This window comes from Aythya fuligula, chromosome 1 (genome assembly GCF_009819795.1).
Source record: "Aythya fuligula isolate bAytFul2 chromosome 1, bAytFul2.pri, whole genome shotgun sequence".
In the NCBI taxonomy this organism is placed as follows: domain Eukaryota; kingdom Metazoa; phylum Chordata; class Aves; order Anseriformes; family Anatidae; genus Aythya; species Aythya fuligula.
Window position 1 is genome coordinate 102,136,686 of NC_045559.1, and position 18,669 is coordinate 102,155,354.

At 37.5% G+C, this 18,669-nt stretch overlaps 1 protein-coding gene across 10 annotated transcripts in view; it reads right to left on the reverse strand.

The window, feature by feature from the left end:
• Positions 1–18,669, reverse strand: part of ROBO2 (roundabout guidance receptor 2) — a 1,102,980-nt gene that overhangs the window by 34,575 nt on the left and 1,049,736 nt on the right. For 7 of the 10 annotated variants that reach the window (XM_032182831.1, XM_032182822.1, XM_032182816.1 and 4 more), the window contains 5 exons: positions 16,784–16,826; positions 15,042–15,169; positions 8,889–9,170; positions 8,396–8,521; positions 3,918–4,074 (listed from right to left, as the gene is read on the reverse strand). In XM_032182831.1, coding sequence (XP_032038722.1) covers positions 3,918–4,074; positions 8,396–8,521; positions 8,889–9,170; positions 15,042–15,169; positions 16,784–16,826 — 736 coding nt within the window. The remainder of the gene's footprint in view (positions 1–3,917; positions 4,075–8,395; positions 8,522–8,888; positions 9,171–15,041; positions 15,170–16,783; positions 16,827–18,669) is intronic. The other 3 variants (XM_032182879.1, XM_032182864.1, XM_032182858.1) reach the window with 1 other exon arrangement.

Here is an 18,669-nt window from a genome sequence, read left to right on the forward strand (position 1 = left end):
TCTTTCCTAGCAATATTTACTCATGACATTGGCACCTAAAGGTGAAGAGACCATCCTAACTCACGCTGCTAAAAATTTACAGTGCAACAGCTCTGTCTTTTACACTTTTACACTCTCAACCTTATGCTTCTTGTAATGGCTTCTTTAAAAGGGGCAGGGCTGTAAGAGACTCCTTAGTGGCTTTCCGATAACGCATAAATGGGCTTTTGATGTAATCTCCTATTGACCCCACTTGTTTCAAACCCCCAAATGTTCAGCTTGATTGTTTATTCCTTAACAAGAAGGTTCTGCACAACTACTGATCTTCACCTAGGTCTTCTTTGAAATAGAAAGGAGCCTAAGCCTGAAGCTTAGGATATTGAGATTAAAAATTTCAGGTATGAAAATGTTTGCCTTTATAATGTAAAATGTGCAAAAAGCCACCAATTATACAATGCATTTAACCAAAAATAAACCTGCAAAGAAAAGCAAGCAAACCTATCATCTGTATATAGTAACTACATAAATTACACAGTAATTTAAACTTCTGGAACCACCACAGTCAATACTGGTCGCATCCATGTTCTTTCTGGTTCCCCGAGTAAATACAGCTTGGAAAAATGCATGTAACCTTTTCCAAATACTTCTCATTAAACTCCAAACACCTTAATTTCAATAGAGACTTCTGACAGTAATTTCATAATAATCAATTTTAAGTCCTTAAATATGTTCTGTTGGACAAACATGAAACTTTACATTTCTAATATTTTTATTTTATTCTTAGCACTTTAATTCTATATTAATCTTTTTCTGTTAAAAAGCATGGTTCATTACATTGACAGTGCTTCTTCTTCAACATAAAAAATAGGTGATAGGTGATAGGAAACATTCTATAAGAATTCTGGTTCAATACGAACATTGTTGCAGGAGAGAAAGCTTCCCTCTCTAGGCCCTGCAAGAAAGCATTCTTTTATTTTTTTTAAATGTAAAAGGTATTATCTTCTATACTTTTTTTAAAGAAAACTACTATCACATATATTGACATCCAGCACCTAATACTCTGTTTTAAGGTGTGATCAATAGTAAGAAATAAAAATAACAAATGTTAACTATATGAAGACTGCCTTTTCCAGGGTTGGCTCAAGATCATGCATATTACTGGTGAAAAAAAATATATAAATAGATGATAAAGAAGAATAAAGAAGCATTTCTCTACTGTTGAGCTTATTACATAAAACCAATCAAAAGCATCTTCTCTGAAAAAGGCAGAAAGGGAAAGTTTGATTGGAAGCTACTCCAGGAAAAGAGAAATTTCAAACACCTTGAAGTATATACAAGTGAAAATTAAGGAAAACAGCAAGGAACAAGCACAGTTTGTAGAAAACTAAGAAGAAGGGTAAAGTTTCACAGAAAAGAGCTCACTAGGGAAACAATACTAATAAACAGACTTTCTGCACAGGTTAAACGGGAATACAGTACATCAGTACATCCCCAAATATACCATGTCACAAAGAATGGCTGCTTGGATTTACGTATTCACCCTTTCTTATGTGCGTTGCAGTTCATGGAAAAATGGAGGTGAATGCAGACCTTGATTCTTCTGGGGAGAAGATGTTAGAGAGAGTCAAGAATGTGTTTTTTTGTTTTTGTTTTGTTTTTGTTTTTCTTCCCTTTATGATTAAGTTACGTGAGTTTTTTCTAACATTGCTGTTGTGGATTTTTCTTATACGTTTTTAGCCAACAGGCTCCTGGTGTTAATACCTAGTAAGTAAAATCAGGTATCAAAATTGTTTAGTTTATTTGGGAACTCATGCCAATGAAACTCACACTTGAATTCAAGAGTCATAGGAAGAGAAGCACAGAAAAAGTATCTGTTTATAAGCCAGATTCCTTGTTTTATTGCTCTAAATGTTCACCTTTTATATCACATTGTGAGAACTTTAACAAAGTCTTCAGTTTTCCTGACTGGAAATTAATTTTTCATTTGTAATTCACAATATAATTATGTCTGCAAATAATTAATTCTAAAGTTAAAACACATTGAACTTATCATACATAGTATACATCAAAGAAAACCAAGAAAAACAAAACAGTTAAAAAAAATTAAAAAGAAAAGACATTTTAAAACTCAACATGTCAATATTAAATGGAGCATAAGGAATGCAGTCTATAATTCATACCATTTTAGAATGTTGAAAACCACAGAAACAAGATCAGCCCCTGAATACGATATGACTATTAGCATTGGGTAGATCCTCAGGAAGTATGGGCATTGCAGCTTCATTGGGTTCATCGAAGCTTTTTGCAAAATGCTGTAACTTGGGACTGATACTGGAAGATTCTGTATTTGTCTTTGATTGGTAAAATGCACACTAGAAGATCTTGTTACAATCACTACTAATTTGAAAGATAAACTGAATTGTTGGGAACCTGTAACACTGGTGATTACCTTACGCTTAGATAACCAGTGTTGTCTTGGTGATCAATATAATTCCCTGTAGCTAGATAACAGATATTTTATGAAACTGAGGAGTCAAGCCCTGTGTCAGAAGGGATTTTCCTAGAAGGTACTTCCATTTACCTTTTATACTATTTCATTGTCCTTGAAGAAAATCCAAGTTGTTTGCCTTCTATAGCATAATTATTTTAGTGAAATCACTGAACACGTGTTTTAAGGACATAAACTGATAAGGACAAATACTATATGGCTAAACCATCTTAAATTTATTTTAGCTTTTTATAACAGGATACAGAAAATAATGCCTATCTGCAATTTTTGCCTTGAGATTTAAACAATACTTAAAACCACTACGTAAATCCATTTTTCCTTACATTTGCTTTGGAATTCTAATTCTAATACAGCCTGAATGAATTTTAAAAGGAATTCAACTGACTTAGAGTTAGTTACTGTTCAGTTTAAAAGTTGGAAGACTTCGCATAAATTAACATTTAATTCTGATTTTCACCATAAAAATAGCGATGATCAATTCATGCTTACAAAAGAGATAGCACTTGAAATATTTTTATTCAGTAAAACTATTACAATGATTTTTAAAACATATGTTCATCCTTAGGAAATATTGATTAATCCATGTATTTAAACAGGCAGATTTGTCCCAGACCGAACCCCAATGTTTCTCAAGGGCTCCAACAGAGCTGATCACAGTAAACTACTTTTTTTTTTTTTTTTTTTTAATATATTCTGATTTTCCTCCAGCGTTTGACAATTTGGTATTTCATGTAATTTCACATTATAAAAAGCATTCCATAATTGTTCTCTGTGCAGGAAATGTCTCTTTCCTCTTATTTACTGTTTTCTGTGTGATTTTGTGTCCTTAAGAACAAGTTTAAGCTATCCAAAAAAAGAAGTGTAAGGTTCCAGAAACTCAGGAGTTGTTTAAATTCAAAAAATGCCTACAAATAACATGCCTTCCTCAACTGTGAAATTTCTTCTAAGAGCCGATGAGAAGATTATCGTCCACTGGTTGATCTTCTAAAATTAATCCAATTTAGTGTGGGGTTTATGTTCTTTTGGCTCCAATATTTCTAAACATCAAACCAGTGAAAAAATACAGGAGCCAGATTATGTCATCTTTACTCACTGAGTCCCATCATCTGCAAGCAGTTCCAACAGAATTCAATTAGGCTACATGTGAAGTGAGATACTTCTCAGCATGAGTAAGCAGAGAAAACCCTACATGATGATGAAGCAAGGTCACTTTTATTTCCATCTTCAGTCACTATCACAGGAAGCTACTCCAATATTCCTCCTCCATAGCCTTCAATAGGTCTATAGGATAAGGCGCTCTCATTTTTTTAAGCAAAACAGAATAACATTCTCATTTGGAAAAAAAAAAAAAAAAAAAAAAAAAAAAAAAAAAAAAGCCTCATCTCCACAAACCACAGACTTTTCTTCAACAGAAAAAGAAAAAAATTACCCTGCTTCTTGCTGATCCACCCCGTAGTGTTCCAGCTCTGTGCCTGGAAGTGGCTGCACAGGAGGGGGTGGGAGGGGAACACTGGCCCAATTTGAACCATTATTTTTCTGGGGTTTGGCAGTATTTTTGTTTTTCTTCTTTTTCCCTCCTTTGCCACCTGCAAATTCAAAAAGAAAAATAAAATGTTTGAGATATGATGTGAAAAAAAGCTGGCTATTTTAATTTCTTTTAAAGAATTTGGATTCCAGATGGCATGCCCCAAAACAGAAGATGTATTTATATCTTAGCAGAATCAGTATCAATGTGCTAATGTTGTTAGAGGTTATAAATAATAATAGAATGGAAAAACATTCTGAATAATTGTATAAAGTCACTTTTTTTATGTGAACTCCACATATTTGCACCACCATAGTGCCAAGGAAAGACATATCTTGTTGCCTCAGAAATACATTTACTGATTTATTCATGTATGCTTTATGACTTCTTACAATCACTGGTGGATAAAAATATAATGGACCTTAGCAAATTCTTTCAAATGTCAGAATCTGGTGTGCTTATAACACTGTTTTGCATAATTTCTTTGTGGAAAACATAGAGGTTAAGGACACAATCTAAAACATTGTCATTAGACTCAATTTTTTTCAGCCAGAACGACAAGTGTAAGTTGTCAAAACCAAAAAGAAGTGGTGTTTTGCTGATAGGAATTTACTAAGTTCTATTTTTTAAAATACCAGGAAGTCATTTACAATATTTTAGGACTGCCTGTTTCACAGGATTCAAATACCTTGTGCTGTTATAGAGAACAGGCTCTATTCCTGACATACAGCTCTAATGGAACAACTTGAGGAAGTGAATTGAGCAATGCATTTTACTTGAGCTCTCTTTTCTTTTCTTATAATTCTTTTGCCCAGTTTTCCAGTTGAGACACTTCAATTTGTGGGAAAGTGATCTTCCAGAAGAAGCTCTCTTCCTACTTGTTTTGCTTCTTTTATTTTGCCCTGACCCTTTTTTCTAGTCAGGAATTCATTAGTAGGAAGACTGGGACACAAGCAAAAATATTTCAAATTCCTTGACTACTTCATGACCCATCTCTTGCCATTTTACCGAGGCTTTCAAACTGGATTGTTGGATGGAAGAATGGTTTGTCATATATGCTTTTCCAGTGGGGTAGCCAGCTAGCAGTTACTCCTGTCTTGCCTGCTGCAGAAAGCACAGTCTAATTCAGTTAACACACAGTCATCTCATGCTTATTTATAAGGATTAGACAACAACAACAAAAAAATCTCAACAGTAATTAATCACAAAAGCCACAACTGACTAGTAAGGCATGGTGGCATTGTGTAGCACCACCTTCTATATCATGGTCTTAGCTTTAGGCACATCCAGAAGGAGGTGCAATTCTGGTAACATAGACAAGCACTTGACACAGCGCTTTTGGTCTAAAAGACAATGTCTCTCTTCCATTATCTCCAGCTGTCAGCTGAACCAAAAAAAAGAAGTGATAGAGAGAGGGAAGGAACAACGTGACTGTGTGATTCAGAAGTAGCCGAGACTTCTCTTTTCTCCTCCTTTTATGGCTGCTAAAGTCAGGGCAATGAGTCCGGCAAGGTTTCTAATCAGCCTATCTGACAGCAGATTGCACAAGAGACTTCTCTTTCCACTACTGAATTCCAGACCAGAGCTCTTCCTTGCTTGTCTTGGAGATTTTACAGTAAGTCCAGCCAAGATCCTGTCACTCACTATATGGGAACTGAACTGATATTGCATCTAGTAGGCTGCAAGACAGGCTTTTCTCTCCTTTTGCAGCCTGGCAGAGAGGAAGGTTTTATTGAAAAGGGAAAGAACATTTGGATCAACAGTAAAGAAACTCCAGTGATGGTGGCAATGAAGGAACAAATATATGAAACTTCTGCAGGGCAAACGAAGCTTTCAAAGCACAGGTATGGGGGAAAGCAGCATTAGAAGCAGGTACAAAAGAAGGATGTGAATTTAAATTTGTGGGGAAAATTTAGAAAAGTCAAAAGGATCAGGAGCAGATAACAGCTGAGGCAGGAGTGGTTTCTTTGGGATGAAAGCACATGCATAAGTGTGTATGTGTGTGTGTCACAGGGGGATTTAAACTAAGAGTACTCAGGGAAGAGAAATGGAGATGTTCAGTTTAGAGACTAGCTGGGGTGGAGAGGGACATTTTGGAAGTATAGCATCTTGGTAATGTGAGGAGACTGGTAAAATGGAGATTGGATGTGTGGGGTGCTAGATTCAACTGGATTAAGGGTGGGGTTGTAGAGAAAGGTCAAAGATAACAGAGCTATTAGAAAGGGTGAAGCAGAGATCTGATCTCAAATCAAGAAATAAAAGAAAGGAAGTCCAAGGTCATCACTGGTAGGGAAAGCAGTCTACGCTGTACAGTTGGGCAGGAGATTTCTCTTCTTCTATCCTCATGAGCAGAAATATTCCCCTGTCAGACTAGTGGAACAGACACCTCATAGATATAATGCCTGATGTGTGTTTGAAACACAGAAGCCTTGTTTCCCCATAGCAATGAGGCTTGATATTTCAGTGTCTCCTCACACTGAAATTCAATTATATTGTTTAAATCTCTAGATGATTCAGGTCCTGGAAAAAGAATTTGCCAGTCGGCCTGATGATCACAGCACTGACATAAGGTGGGAACTGTGCAAAGTACATCCACAAAATTTCCCTACCTCACAAAGCAGTTGAGTGTTTCATTCCACACTAGGATGAGATTTCTCATTATATTCATTGGAGATAGAAGAGAGACTTAGTCAGAATAATATGTAGTACTTACTGCAGAAATGAGAGAACAAGTCCCTGCTCACCCTGATGGGACTAGGTAATCAAAGCTGGTCTCTTACTCCAATAATGCTCTAATTATCAGCCTATTTGAAGGTCTCTCCCAACTTCTCATGTATTACAGAGATAATTAGTCTGTACTGCAGACATAATTAGTGAGCAAGGGAGAGCAAAATACTGACTCTGCAGTCCAGTAGTCTGACACTCATCTGAGCCACAGGACATCCAGATGTGAGCTGTTTTGATCACAACAGGAGTAGTCTGGCCATAGAAAAGCAGGTTAACAGAAGTCTCCATGTCTCATCAAAAATTGTACTTCAGGCTGAGAAATACTACACAAAATATTTTTCACTTGAAATATTTTTTCAAAATCCAGCTTTTGATCAACTGGCATTTTCTAACAAAAAACTTCAATTGTATTTTCTCAGAAAGTTCTCAGGAAGCTGTAGATGTCAACACATCTAAAGTGTGATACTGCCCTCTGATAACTGGCACATACGTACCTGAGCATATCAATTTCTGCATTTTCATGTAGCCACAGAAGCAAGCTAATTTCCTAGGCCTCTTGCTAATACACCTTACATACAAGGAACAAGAACCATTCCTGAAGTGTTACATGAATTCAGCTCTCACATACCTCTCTGTCAGACCTATAAGTCTATTTTTCTATCTCAGCTAATATTATCCACGAGAACACAAGATTTGCAAATACCTTTGCCTATCTGAGGTATGGGCCAATGTTTATATGCTTCTAATCTCAACACTCAATTTGAATAGTCATTTAAATTGACATAAAGAAGACATTTCTAGAGTTTATCTGTTACTGTTGTGATTGCTCCATCTTACAGTGGAAATTCAAAAGGCTATGGATATAATAGGAATTTGAAAGTGAAGTCCCTTCAGCTCTCATATTTTGGTTATGTATAATAGAAGACTTTCCTTCTAATTGCTGGCTTTTCAATTTTCATCTTGAAAAAAATGCATAATAATATATAACAAAAGCAACAAGTAAGCAAAATTAAATAAAGAAAAAGGTGTATTTAAATATAATATGCAATCACACATATTGCAATCATTTTCATCCAATGAAAATGTGTCGTGTTTCCAATATAACATGCAGCACACACACACAATTTACATTCTGTTTGTATGCAGACTTGGTGCATTTTTTGAAACTTTAATCATTTTGGGGGGCCTACTTTTATCTCTGAGTTTCTTGGTTGAAATACAGCATTTACAAACAGCTCATGAGAGTGGTGAATGTGTTAACAACTCAACAAAAATATTAATCTCCTCATGAAGTTCATTGGGGGGTTGCCTATAAACTGAGGACCACTGTGGAAACATATTCACAGTAAAAACTGTGCTATCAGGGAAAGGATCTGACGAGGCAAGCTTTGCAATTGTGCCGACAAGTGCTGGGCACAACGGCTGGAAGGATTCTCCAATTAGCTCCAAATAGGTTTTGCAAAAGACACTTTGGGTTTTTCTGGGGGCTTTTATTTTTCTCATTAGAGACCAATGTGACACCTTTCACCAATGTCCCAGTGGGCAGGCAAGCTCATACCTATCTGCAACGTGAATCTGGGAGGTTTCCTGCCTCCCTGGTGAGCTGCTGATGAACACCCCTCCGTCCCTCACCCACCCACAGCAGTGGAACCAACCTGAGAGGCTGCCACTCCTTTCGGAGCTGTTGTGGGAGCTGGTGGTGCTGAAATCCTGTGACTGGTTGTGTGGCAATCTATTAGCCAATCCCTCAGCCACGCGGTAGTCAGGGATGTAAAGCAAGGCTAAGGGTTAAAGGGCAAAGGTCACAGTGGCATTGTGTGATTAGTTGACAGCACAAGCACATGCAACACACGCAGTTAGCAAGTCAGTGGCAGATGTGGTGGGGCTGCGAGTTTTAATTTTTTTGTTAATGTATATCTGTCCTAGCCTAAGGGAAGGCATATGGGTTGGTGATTATCACAGGACGAAGAGAACTAAAAGCACAGAACACTACATTTAGTGACTGCATGAGGTTCAGCATGCATGCAAGGTGTGTAAACATTAGTTACAGTAAATACGAGCAGTGTCTCACATACTAAAATTTTGCTAATTCATGCAAAATGATACGGTATAAATCCAAGGGCTCTGGAAAATAAGAGCTGTAATTACCATTGTTGCCTTTGCCTTGGTCTGGGAGAGAGTAACCAAATCCCATCAGGTCATTTTTCTGCTGAATTGAGCTCTTCCACTGAGGATCAGGTAAGTCGACTGCCAACTCATGGATGCTGTTGGAATGCAGTATCTGGGTGGTGGCATATGGTGTAGCTTGCGTTATTTGGCTGGAACTGTTGTAACTAGTTTTTGTGGTGAAGTCAATGCTGCTGTAAATGGCTCCATCAGAAAGCATAGTAGCAGTTTTATCTCCTTGCCCCGGAACTGGTGGCAGCACATCTGTGGTGAGCACAGGGGAATGAAACAAATCATTGATGCACAGGAACCCTGAAAGTATCAAGGTTTAAGATGAAAAATAAATGTGTCATTTTGCACGTTTGCATTTCAGCTGAGACAGGTCCATGAGCCAACGAAGGGAAGATGATATACAACCAACGCCAAGCTATCAGCATCTGTGACAGGCCTACTACTTGTCCTTCACGTCTCACTGCCTAAAACCATCTTTTTTTTCCATACCTTCAACTGTGAAAGTGAAGTTTGGAATATTTCTCTACTGAAGAATGTTTTCAATTGTTCATTCTATGTCAGAACCAATGAAACTGTCTGGGCTTCAGAGAAATGATGAAAGGAGTGAATCTACAAATCACAGAGGAAAGTTTCCCAGCAAATATGTAGCAAAACACTTAAATAGATGCCAAAGCTCTCAAAGTAATTTTTTAAGGCCATTACCTTGACTTCCTTCAAGTTTTATGCATCAGCTTATCTAATCTTCTTTTTGACATTAGCTAGTATATTTCTCCTTTTCAATAAAAGAAAAACCTGACAAAAACAAGTTGTTCTCGAAATGTGAAAGAAAATCTGTTATACTGAAGGGATTTAAGTGATCAGTCTCTTAAAATGCCAAAGCAGTCTTGGTAATGGAGAACAACTTGTTCAAATGCTCCAGTACATTTACCCGAAAAATAACTGTACAGCATATATACTTAAACATCAGTTGACTTTTCTATATCTTTTGAAACCTATCACACACCACAATTTGTACTTTTAATTGGTTAGATTGGCAGTCTCCTCACTAAACATTGTAGTGACATTTGCTGGTGGAATACTAGATTTGGATGTTGAGACTACTGAAGCACAAAGAATGTAATGATGATCGGCATGATGTCCCAAGGAGAACCACAGCTTAGCCAATAACCCTCCTCTTGTTCTCTCAGAGGTCAATTATTTCAAATGCTGCTACTTTTACAATTTATTTAGACTCTGAAAAGATGAAATAATTCTGGAATCTACATGTTAGAAAAGTGCATCATTTATATACCATTTGCTCTCATGTCTGATATAGGTTATATACAAAGATATAGGTTCCAATTGCTGGACAGTAATTGAGATAATGCATAGTCTTATTAACAAGGATGTTCAGATCCCATTTTAAGTGTCACAGATTTTTATATACATTAGACTCCAAAGAGAAAAGAGAAGAGTTTCTGGAGCTCCATTCCAGACTCAGAAACAGGTGCCCTACAACCTAATACAACATAGTTGGTCTCACTGTCTCACTGTCTCAGGATTTTTCTAACAAGATACGATAGCACAGGTTCCTCCCACTGTTTTGTTTGTTTCTTTGTGTTGTTTTTTTTTTTTTTTTTTTTTTTTTTTTTTGTTTATTTGTTTTGTTTTTCTTCTTTCTTTTGGTTTGCTTTGTTTTTCTGGGTTGTACTGGGTCTGGCTGGAATGTTAACTTTCCCAAGTCAATCATCGCTCATTTGTGGGAAGTAGAGAGTAATTTCTTTCCTCTGCACTTCCATATAGCTTTCATTTATTTTGTTTGTTTGTTTTCCTCCCTTTTTCCCCTTTCCCTTTTATTTCCCCTTAGTTAAATTGTTTAGTTCATGGTAGTCTTTATTTAATTATTATAATTATTTCCCTTTAATTAAATCATCCTTATCTCAACCCGTGAGTTGTTCTTTGCTTTACTTCTCCCCCTCCTTATCTAAAGGAGGGGGAGTGAGAGAGCGGTTGTGGGGTTTAGCTGCCCAGCACGGTAAAACCACCACATGGGTTGATCATTTAGACCACAGAACTACTTTGTACTGTATGCATGGGTGCAACACTGAATATTTAAATATGAACCTTAACATCTGCAATGTCAGGGTAACAACGTAATACTAGCAATTAATAAGTCAATAACAAGCGCTCAGTAAATAGGATACTTAAACAGACATTAAATCTGAGTCTACTTATAGAATCATAGAATGGCTCTGGTTGGAAGGGATCTTAAAGATCAAGATCATCTAGTTCCAACACACCTGCCATGGGCAGTGATACTACCCACTAGATCAGGTTGCCTAGGGTCTTATCCAACCTGGCCTTGAACACCTCCAGGATGGGGCATCCACACCTTCTCTGGGCAACCTCTTCCAGTGCCTCACTACCCTAACAGTGAATAATTTCCTCCTAATGTCTAATCTAAATCTCCTGTCTTTTAGTTTAAAACCATTCCCCCTTGTCCTATCATTATCTGTCTGAGCAAAAAGTTGTTCTCCATCTTTTTTATAAGCTCCCTTCATAAGCCCCCTGAAAAACTGCAATAAGGTCACCCTGGAGTCTTCTCCACACTGAACATCCCCAGCTCTCTCAGCCTTTCTACATAAGAGAGGTGCTCCAGCCCTCTGATCATCTTCATGGACCTCCTCTGGACCTGCTCTAAATGGTCCACATCTTTCTTGTGCCGGGGGCCCCAGACCTGGACATAGCACTCCAAGTTGGGTCTCACAAGTGCAGAGCAGAGGGGAACAGTCACCTCCTTTGACCTGCTGGTACTCCTCTGTTGATGCAGCCCGGGACGCAGTTGACCTTCTTGGCTACAAGCTCACACTGGTGGCTCATGTCAAGTTTTTTGTCCACTAGAACCCCCAAGTCTTTCTCTGCAGGGCTGCTCTCAAGGACTCTTCCCAGTCTGTGCTCATGTCTGGGATTTCCCCAACCCAGATGCAACACCTTTCACTTGGACTTGTTGAACCTCATTTGGCTCACATGGGCCCACTTCTCCAGCTTGTCCAGGTCCCTTTGGATGGCATCTCTTCCTTCTTTTGTATCAACTGCACCACTCTGCTCAGTTTTATCTGCAGATTTGCTGAGGGTGCACTCAATCCCACTGTCTATGCTGTTGATAAAGACATTAAACAGCATCAGTCCCAGGACAGACCCCTGTGGGACACCACTCATCACTGGCCTCCACCTTGACAAAGAGCCATTGACCACCACTCTCTGGGTGTGACTTTCAAGCCAACTCCTTATCCATTGAATGGTCTACCCATAAATTCCATCTCTCTCCAATTTGGAGATAAGGATGTTATGTGGGACTATTGGTAGAATTTATTTTTGCAAGCAGCAACAGGGGGATAGGAACCATCACATACTCAAAATACCTAAATTATATTCTTATATCTGCAGAAAAAAATTAAGTGCAAAAAAGTTATGATTAATGCAAACTACAGGTCATCTCTCAAACCCAGGTTATTACTATCTATCTGCATGTATCCAGTGTGTTGAATACACATGTGCTCAGGTAGCCAGGGGCAATATACGATCACAAAAACATCTACGTGCAAATACAGAATGAGATGTGAGAGACAAATGCAGTCCTACTCTTCATGTATTTTATCCACAATATAAAGATGCAATCTTTCCACAATTGGCTTAATCAAAACATAACGTATCACAGAAACACGGGACGACTGAGGTTTGAAGGGACCTCTGGAGGTCATATGGTTCTATCCCCTTGCTCAAACAGGGCCACCTTGGACAGGTCGTCCAAGACCATGTCCATACAACTTTTGACTATCTCCAAGGACTGTACAGCTTCTCTGGCCAACCTCTTCCAGTGCTCTGTCACCCACACAGTGAAGAAGTTTTTCCTGATATACAGACAGAATCTCCTGTGTTCCAGTTGTACCCATTGCATCTTGTCCAGGCACTAGGCACAATTGAAAATAGCCTTTCTCTGTCTTCTTTGTACCCTTCCTTTAGGAATGGTACACATTGATAAGATCCCTACACATTGATAAGATCCATACACATTGATAAGATCCCCTCTGAGATTCCTCTTCTCCAGGCTGAACAGTCCCACTGGACTGAAATCCAAGAGACTGAAATTTATTAAGTAAATTCTGTTGTTGGTGTACAAAATTAATCAAGTCCAGCTCAACATGCCTATGTTGGATCTGCAGACTGACAGAACTAGACATTAGCAAAATGCTTACCTCTCTTAAATAATCAGAAATAAATTTTTCAGAGCACATTTCTGGTTGCTGAAGAGGTGTCATCTCTAGACAGTCCTTTTTGAATGGAGAACTATACATTTGCACATGCTTGAGAGGAAAGTTGCATAGTTGCATAGTTTCCCACCAGCCAAGGATTTTCAGTCTGTCTTACTAATAAACTAAAGTTCTCCAGACTTTCTGGAAATTTTCAATACAACCACAGTTACTTTTTTAACCTCAAAGAGACATATACAATAAGCACTCGAAGAGCTATTAAAGCACCATTTTACCAAGTGCCATAATCACCTAGTAAAAATCTAGTGTGATTTTCCCACTAAGCTGTCACAGCAGAAAAATCTCTGTACATTTAAGACCAAAGATGAACATACATTTCCCAATGGACATTTGCCACATTTCCCAATGGAGAGTTCCAAAAGTTCTCCAATATCCATCTTGTTTTGTAACTCCTGAGATAATTCAAATAGTTCTGAAGTACTGAAAGAGGGAATCTCTTTCTTGCTGACTCAGTACTATTTTGTGGTCTTATGTGATTCCAAACCTAACCTCTGCTTCCTACCCACAGCCTTGTTCTCAATTGCCAATCTGGGGCATCATGTGGATTTCATTCTTAAAGACAACATTAAAACTTCCCTCAGTTTCTGCTCCGGAGTAAGTGATCGCCACCCTACTGTCTTCAGAATTCTTACAGGCCTTTAATATTACTCCTGACCTTTTAATCAGAAAAGAAGCCCGAGTTCTATCTAAGCTGTTAAATAATATTAAAAGACATCTCACTTCAGATCCATCTTCAATGCAGACGCATGTAAACTTAACTGTTTCAATAGTCAGGGATAAGTGGTCCCAAACCAGCCAGAATAAAAGTGTGAGCTGGACCAAAAAAAAAAAAAAACATAAATGGAATTAAGCTGCTGAAATTTCAAATATAACTGTTGCATTTCCTGGACAAATTTGGACCTATGCCTTATCCACCCTGAAGCCAAAAGCTTTAAAACATGCTTCCAGTTTAAGTTTTATAGAACCAAATGCTAAAACAAAATGGTAATTTTTCTGTATTATGTGAGCTCATGAAAAGACAGAAAAGTACTGAAGAGTTTTGTTGTGAATATATTGAAAACAAAGAGGCTGGCAGATATTCAGTTGTCCTGTAAATATTATCAGAACTCTTGCTTACTTTATAATATTTTTGTAAGGTGAAAGCTTTAAAACATTTTTATATGGAAAATAAATCCAGAATGCTTTAATGTAATTTGAAGTAAAAGTAATCAAACCACAGGGAAGAAGTTTTACATGGGAATCTATAACCAAAGTAAGGGACAGTTTTCAGAGGGCAGATTTTGTTACCATTCAAAATTAAATTATTTTCACATTCATCACTTTGATGGTTTTATAGATTCTTTTTTGCATTTTAATTTATTTTTTAATATATAAAATTGTCTGGGTTTTTGTATACTTATTCAGGTCTTAAAAACATTTACATACTCATTTATGCTAGGAAGTCTAACATAGGAACATTCTTCCTGTGTGCCCCACGTCTCTACTCTTACAATTGTCCTCTGTCCCTGGCTATACTGTCCTGATCACATCCATGCAAAAGAGAACCGATCTGAGCAATAAGTAAGCTCATCATGAGATGATGCTCTGTCCCTGTCTCACCACTGTGGGGTAAATTGCAAAGTAAAACTATGTTTTAAAGAAACAGAAGGAGACACGGCAAAATAGACATTTTAAAACCAATTTTAAAATCCAATCTTGAGCCAAACATAGAAAGAACTATAGCAGTATAAAAATATTGCACAGTATTTATCTAGATGTTAACTAAGAGAAATCTATTTTATACTATATTGTGACTTAATAAAATGAAACCAACCTCCACGACTGAAATTGCCAAGATCATTGGGTCCACTAGTGCTGTTGTTTACTGGCAGACTTGTGGCAGGCCAAGAGTCTGCAAGCCAAGGATAACTGGGGTCACTTGCATTCAACAGACCTGGTCGACTGAAGCAGAAAAAAAAAAAAATAATAATAATAATAAATATATATACATGTAAATATATACATACACATATATATACATATAAAAAAAAATTAAATATCTGTGAGACAACTCTGGACACAACAGTGACCGAAGATGCCATATCACTTTTCTCCTATCATTGTATATAAGAAACAGTTTAGGAGACTTTAATTTATTTCAAATTAAAATTGTGTAGCCTTTGATGATTTAAAGACCTTGAGAAGTTAATTAAGGATATATACAAATCAACTTTGTCAGTAGAAGTGGGACTAGGCATCAGTTGTGATTCTGCCAGAATCCAAATGAACTCCGTTGTCTGTGTGAAACAGGGGTTAGGCACGACCATCATGGGATCCTAAACCAGGGCTGAATGATAAATTACCACCTCGAGGGAACAATCACTCAAACTGATTGCTCCGTATCAGCCATTTCCAGGACTTTGGGCTACTATTTCTTCCTTCCCTTGCATCCCAAATGCACGCCTGTCATCTACAGGCTGGTAACTCTTTGAGCACTCTTGTATGGTTTAGAGGCAAAGAGGTTTGAGTAGGATTAATGGAAAGTCTACTGCTATCTTTATCTGCCGCTACTGCATGGCTTTTATATCCCTGTAATTTCAAGCTTTGAGAGCAGTGTTAAACAGCAAGTATGTTGGAAGAGAAGGTAAACTCGGGCCATAGGGCACTGTGCCTCTGTCACCCCAGGACAAACAGGCTGGAATTTAGCAACGCACATGGATTGTTTGTATTTGTATTTAACAAGGAAAACAAATCACGTCATGTAAACACTCTCTTCCCCCAAGCAAAATCACAAAATCACCCTGATCCTTCTGATGCTCTTCTAGATTATTAATGCACTCATGAAGTTGGAGCAACACCTATAATCATTGTACTTTAGTTCTGATAGATCCCTGTCTGGTACAATCCCTAAGAGAAACATAGGTTTCTATGGAAACAGCAATAAGAAGATCCAGCGGCTTTCTCAACACATCTACTAGCTCTCATTAGGCCTAATCTCTTTTTGCTAAAATATTGATTAAATGGGAGATTGGAAGTTATTACCAGAGCCTAATTACAATCTCCATATTGGCAAAGGGAAAATAGATGAGGATATATGGGTCCGTTATCAGCTTTTATCAATTTCAATTGAGTAGCCAAAGTTGTGGAATCCAGTCCTATCAATCTACAGCCTATTCATCATCCATGAATCATTTATTTTGTGATCGATTAAGTGTAATTGTTCACTCACAGCAATTTAGGGGGAGCCAATAAGGAGTCTTAAACAACAGCAACTTCATTTGCTAATGTCTAATTAATGCAATAAACATCCTGGTAACAAATGAACACATTCCTTGTGATATTTACTACGCATTTCTTCCAGGGCATCTGGGAGATATGAAACATCTGGGCTTGATTCCTCTAAAGTGCATGACAGATAGATCATTAAACCTTGCGGTAAGCTACTTAACTCCTTCTGAAATTGTCAGTCTTATAAATGATCGTTTATTACCCAAGTGCATCACCTACAGAATTTTCAGATTCCTAATTAAAATATATATATATATGATGGAAACACCTTTACACAAAGAAACATACCTTCCATTGCTCATTAGTCCTCCATCTCCTCTTTGGAAAGTGACTGTATTTTGGTTGGAAAAACAAAACATACACACACACACGCACACACATATAAGACAGGGAGAAATGAATTAGTAATAATTACAAGTAACAATTCAAATTGCTCAGTGTCCAAGATCGAAGGCCTCTTGGCATCATCATGTAATAAAGTACAGAAATTATAAGAACAGGATCAAACACATTAGGATTACAATTTATTTAGGATTTCACTCACATTATTGATTAACATCAATTTGCTCTGTAGCTTGCAAAGCAAGCTGGCCTCCTGGGGAAAAAAATCCTGACTTTACCACAGACCCCTTCATATGACTTTGTGTTGCAAGACTGTGCCACGTGATGAAATTGTTTTCTTGGCATGCTTTTGCTTCAATACATAATGACATTGCACCAGTAAGTTAATAACATCATGTTGTAATGCAGTAATATAATGTCACCACACAAATATGCCATTTCCCAGGATAAATAGAAAGAGGTGGCAGCTCTATTAGAGCTGAAGGAGTGAAAAAAAGCATCAAGCTGCAGCATTTCCACTAACAGCACAGTATAAGAACCAGCACACGTAAATGCGTACACGCCAGAATCACAAAGAAAAGCTGTTTTCAGTCTTGCAACTGGGGATGCCAAGGATACATTGTGGTACCATTCATGGGTATCTGACAAAAAACAGCCTATCCCTTTATCTATCTTATTACCAGGATTATGTAATAAGTTACACATTACTGGTGAGGTGTTAATTCACAAGGTTTGACGCTCCTTTTTGAAGCACTGGCTAATAATTTGAATTAAGGCCAAGAGACTACTGTGGTTCTCAGTGGCAATATTCTATTACTTATTGTTGGGCATAGATAGGACTGACAATTAAATTATATCAGTATAAGGATTATATACATGTATCAGTATAAGGATTCAGACCTGAATCCTTACAGGTCCCTACCAAAATGAGGGTTAAAATTTCAGAGAGGAATGAACAAGTCTATGGCCAACTTAATTTGAAACAGTTCCTGGCTTGGAAATACTATTTACATTTCTGAGACAGACGTTCTCATCAGAGCTCCCAGAATATTTGCAACACTTTCCAAATATTAGTCCAAAGTACATTAATTCAAGATTAGGCTTTATATTATACACTTTTCTAACCAGACAAAACTACTACGTCCAATAGAAATGCTGTGGTCATTAAAAAGTTAGAAATGACATAAATCCACTGATTAAATGCTTCTGATATCTCAGAGAATATTTGTCACTTCATTAATTCCTAGAGTAATTTCACAGTATACATTCAGCAAAGGGAACAAAACTGACCCCTTTGGAAGCCCTGCTGAAGAGTGTTTAGGTAGGGTGATTAATTACCCTTCACTGCAGAACAGACTAATATCCATATCAGAAAATCACTGCAGTCACACGTCATATCAAAATGGTTAATAGCTGAATTTTGAAAGGATGTAATTAAACCAATTAATGAAAAGAAAATCAAAATTCAGGTATGGGAAGTATTAAATAAAAGTCTGCCTTGAAAAACAGGACATGTTAAAAACATTGTGGCTAATTAAGTTTTGAGCTGATGCTACTTTCATTCACATTGTTTTTAACAGGCTGTCAAGTGACTGTATCACTCATTGCTTAAACATGAATAATCCGAAGCGCTGTGGATGTCATTTGACTATGCAAAGAGGTGGTACTGACCAGCTATGTTTCAAAATATGTTGGTCAAAAGTACGTTAGCAAATCAGTATATGTGCTGTTTCCTTTCTCCTTCTCCCCTTCTCGTTTAATAGTGCAACCTTCTCCATTTGTCAAAGCAACAAGAAATAAGGAAAAGGAGAAACAAAGGTGCATTCAATAAC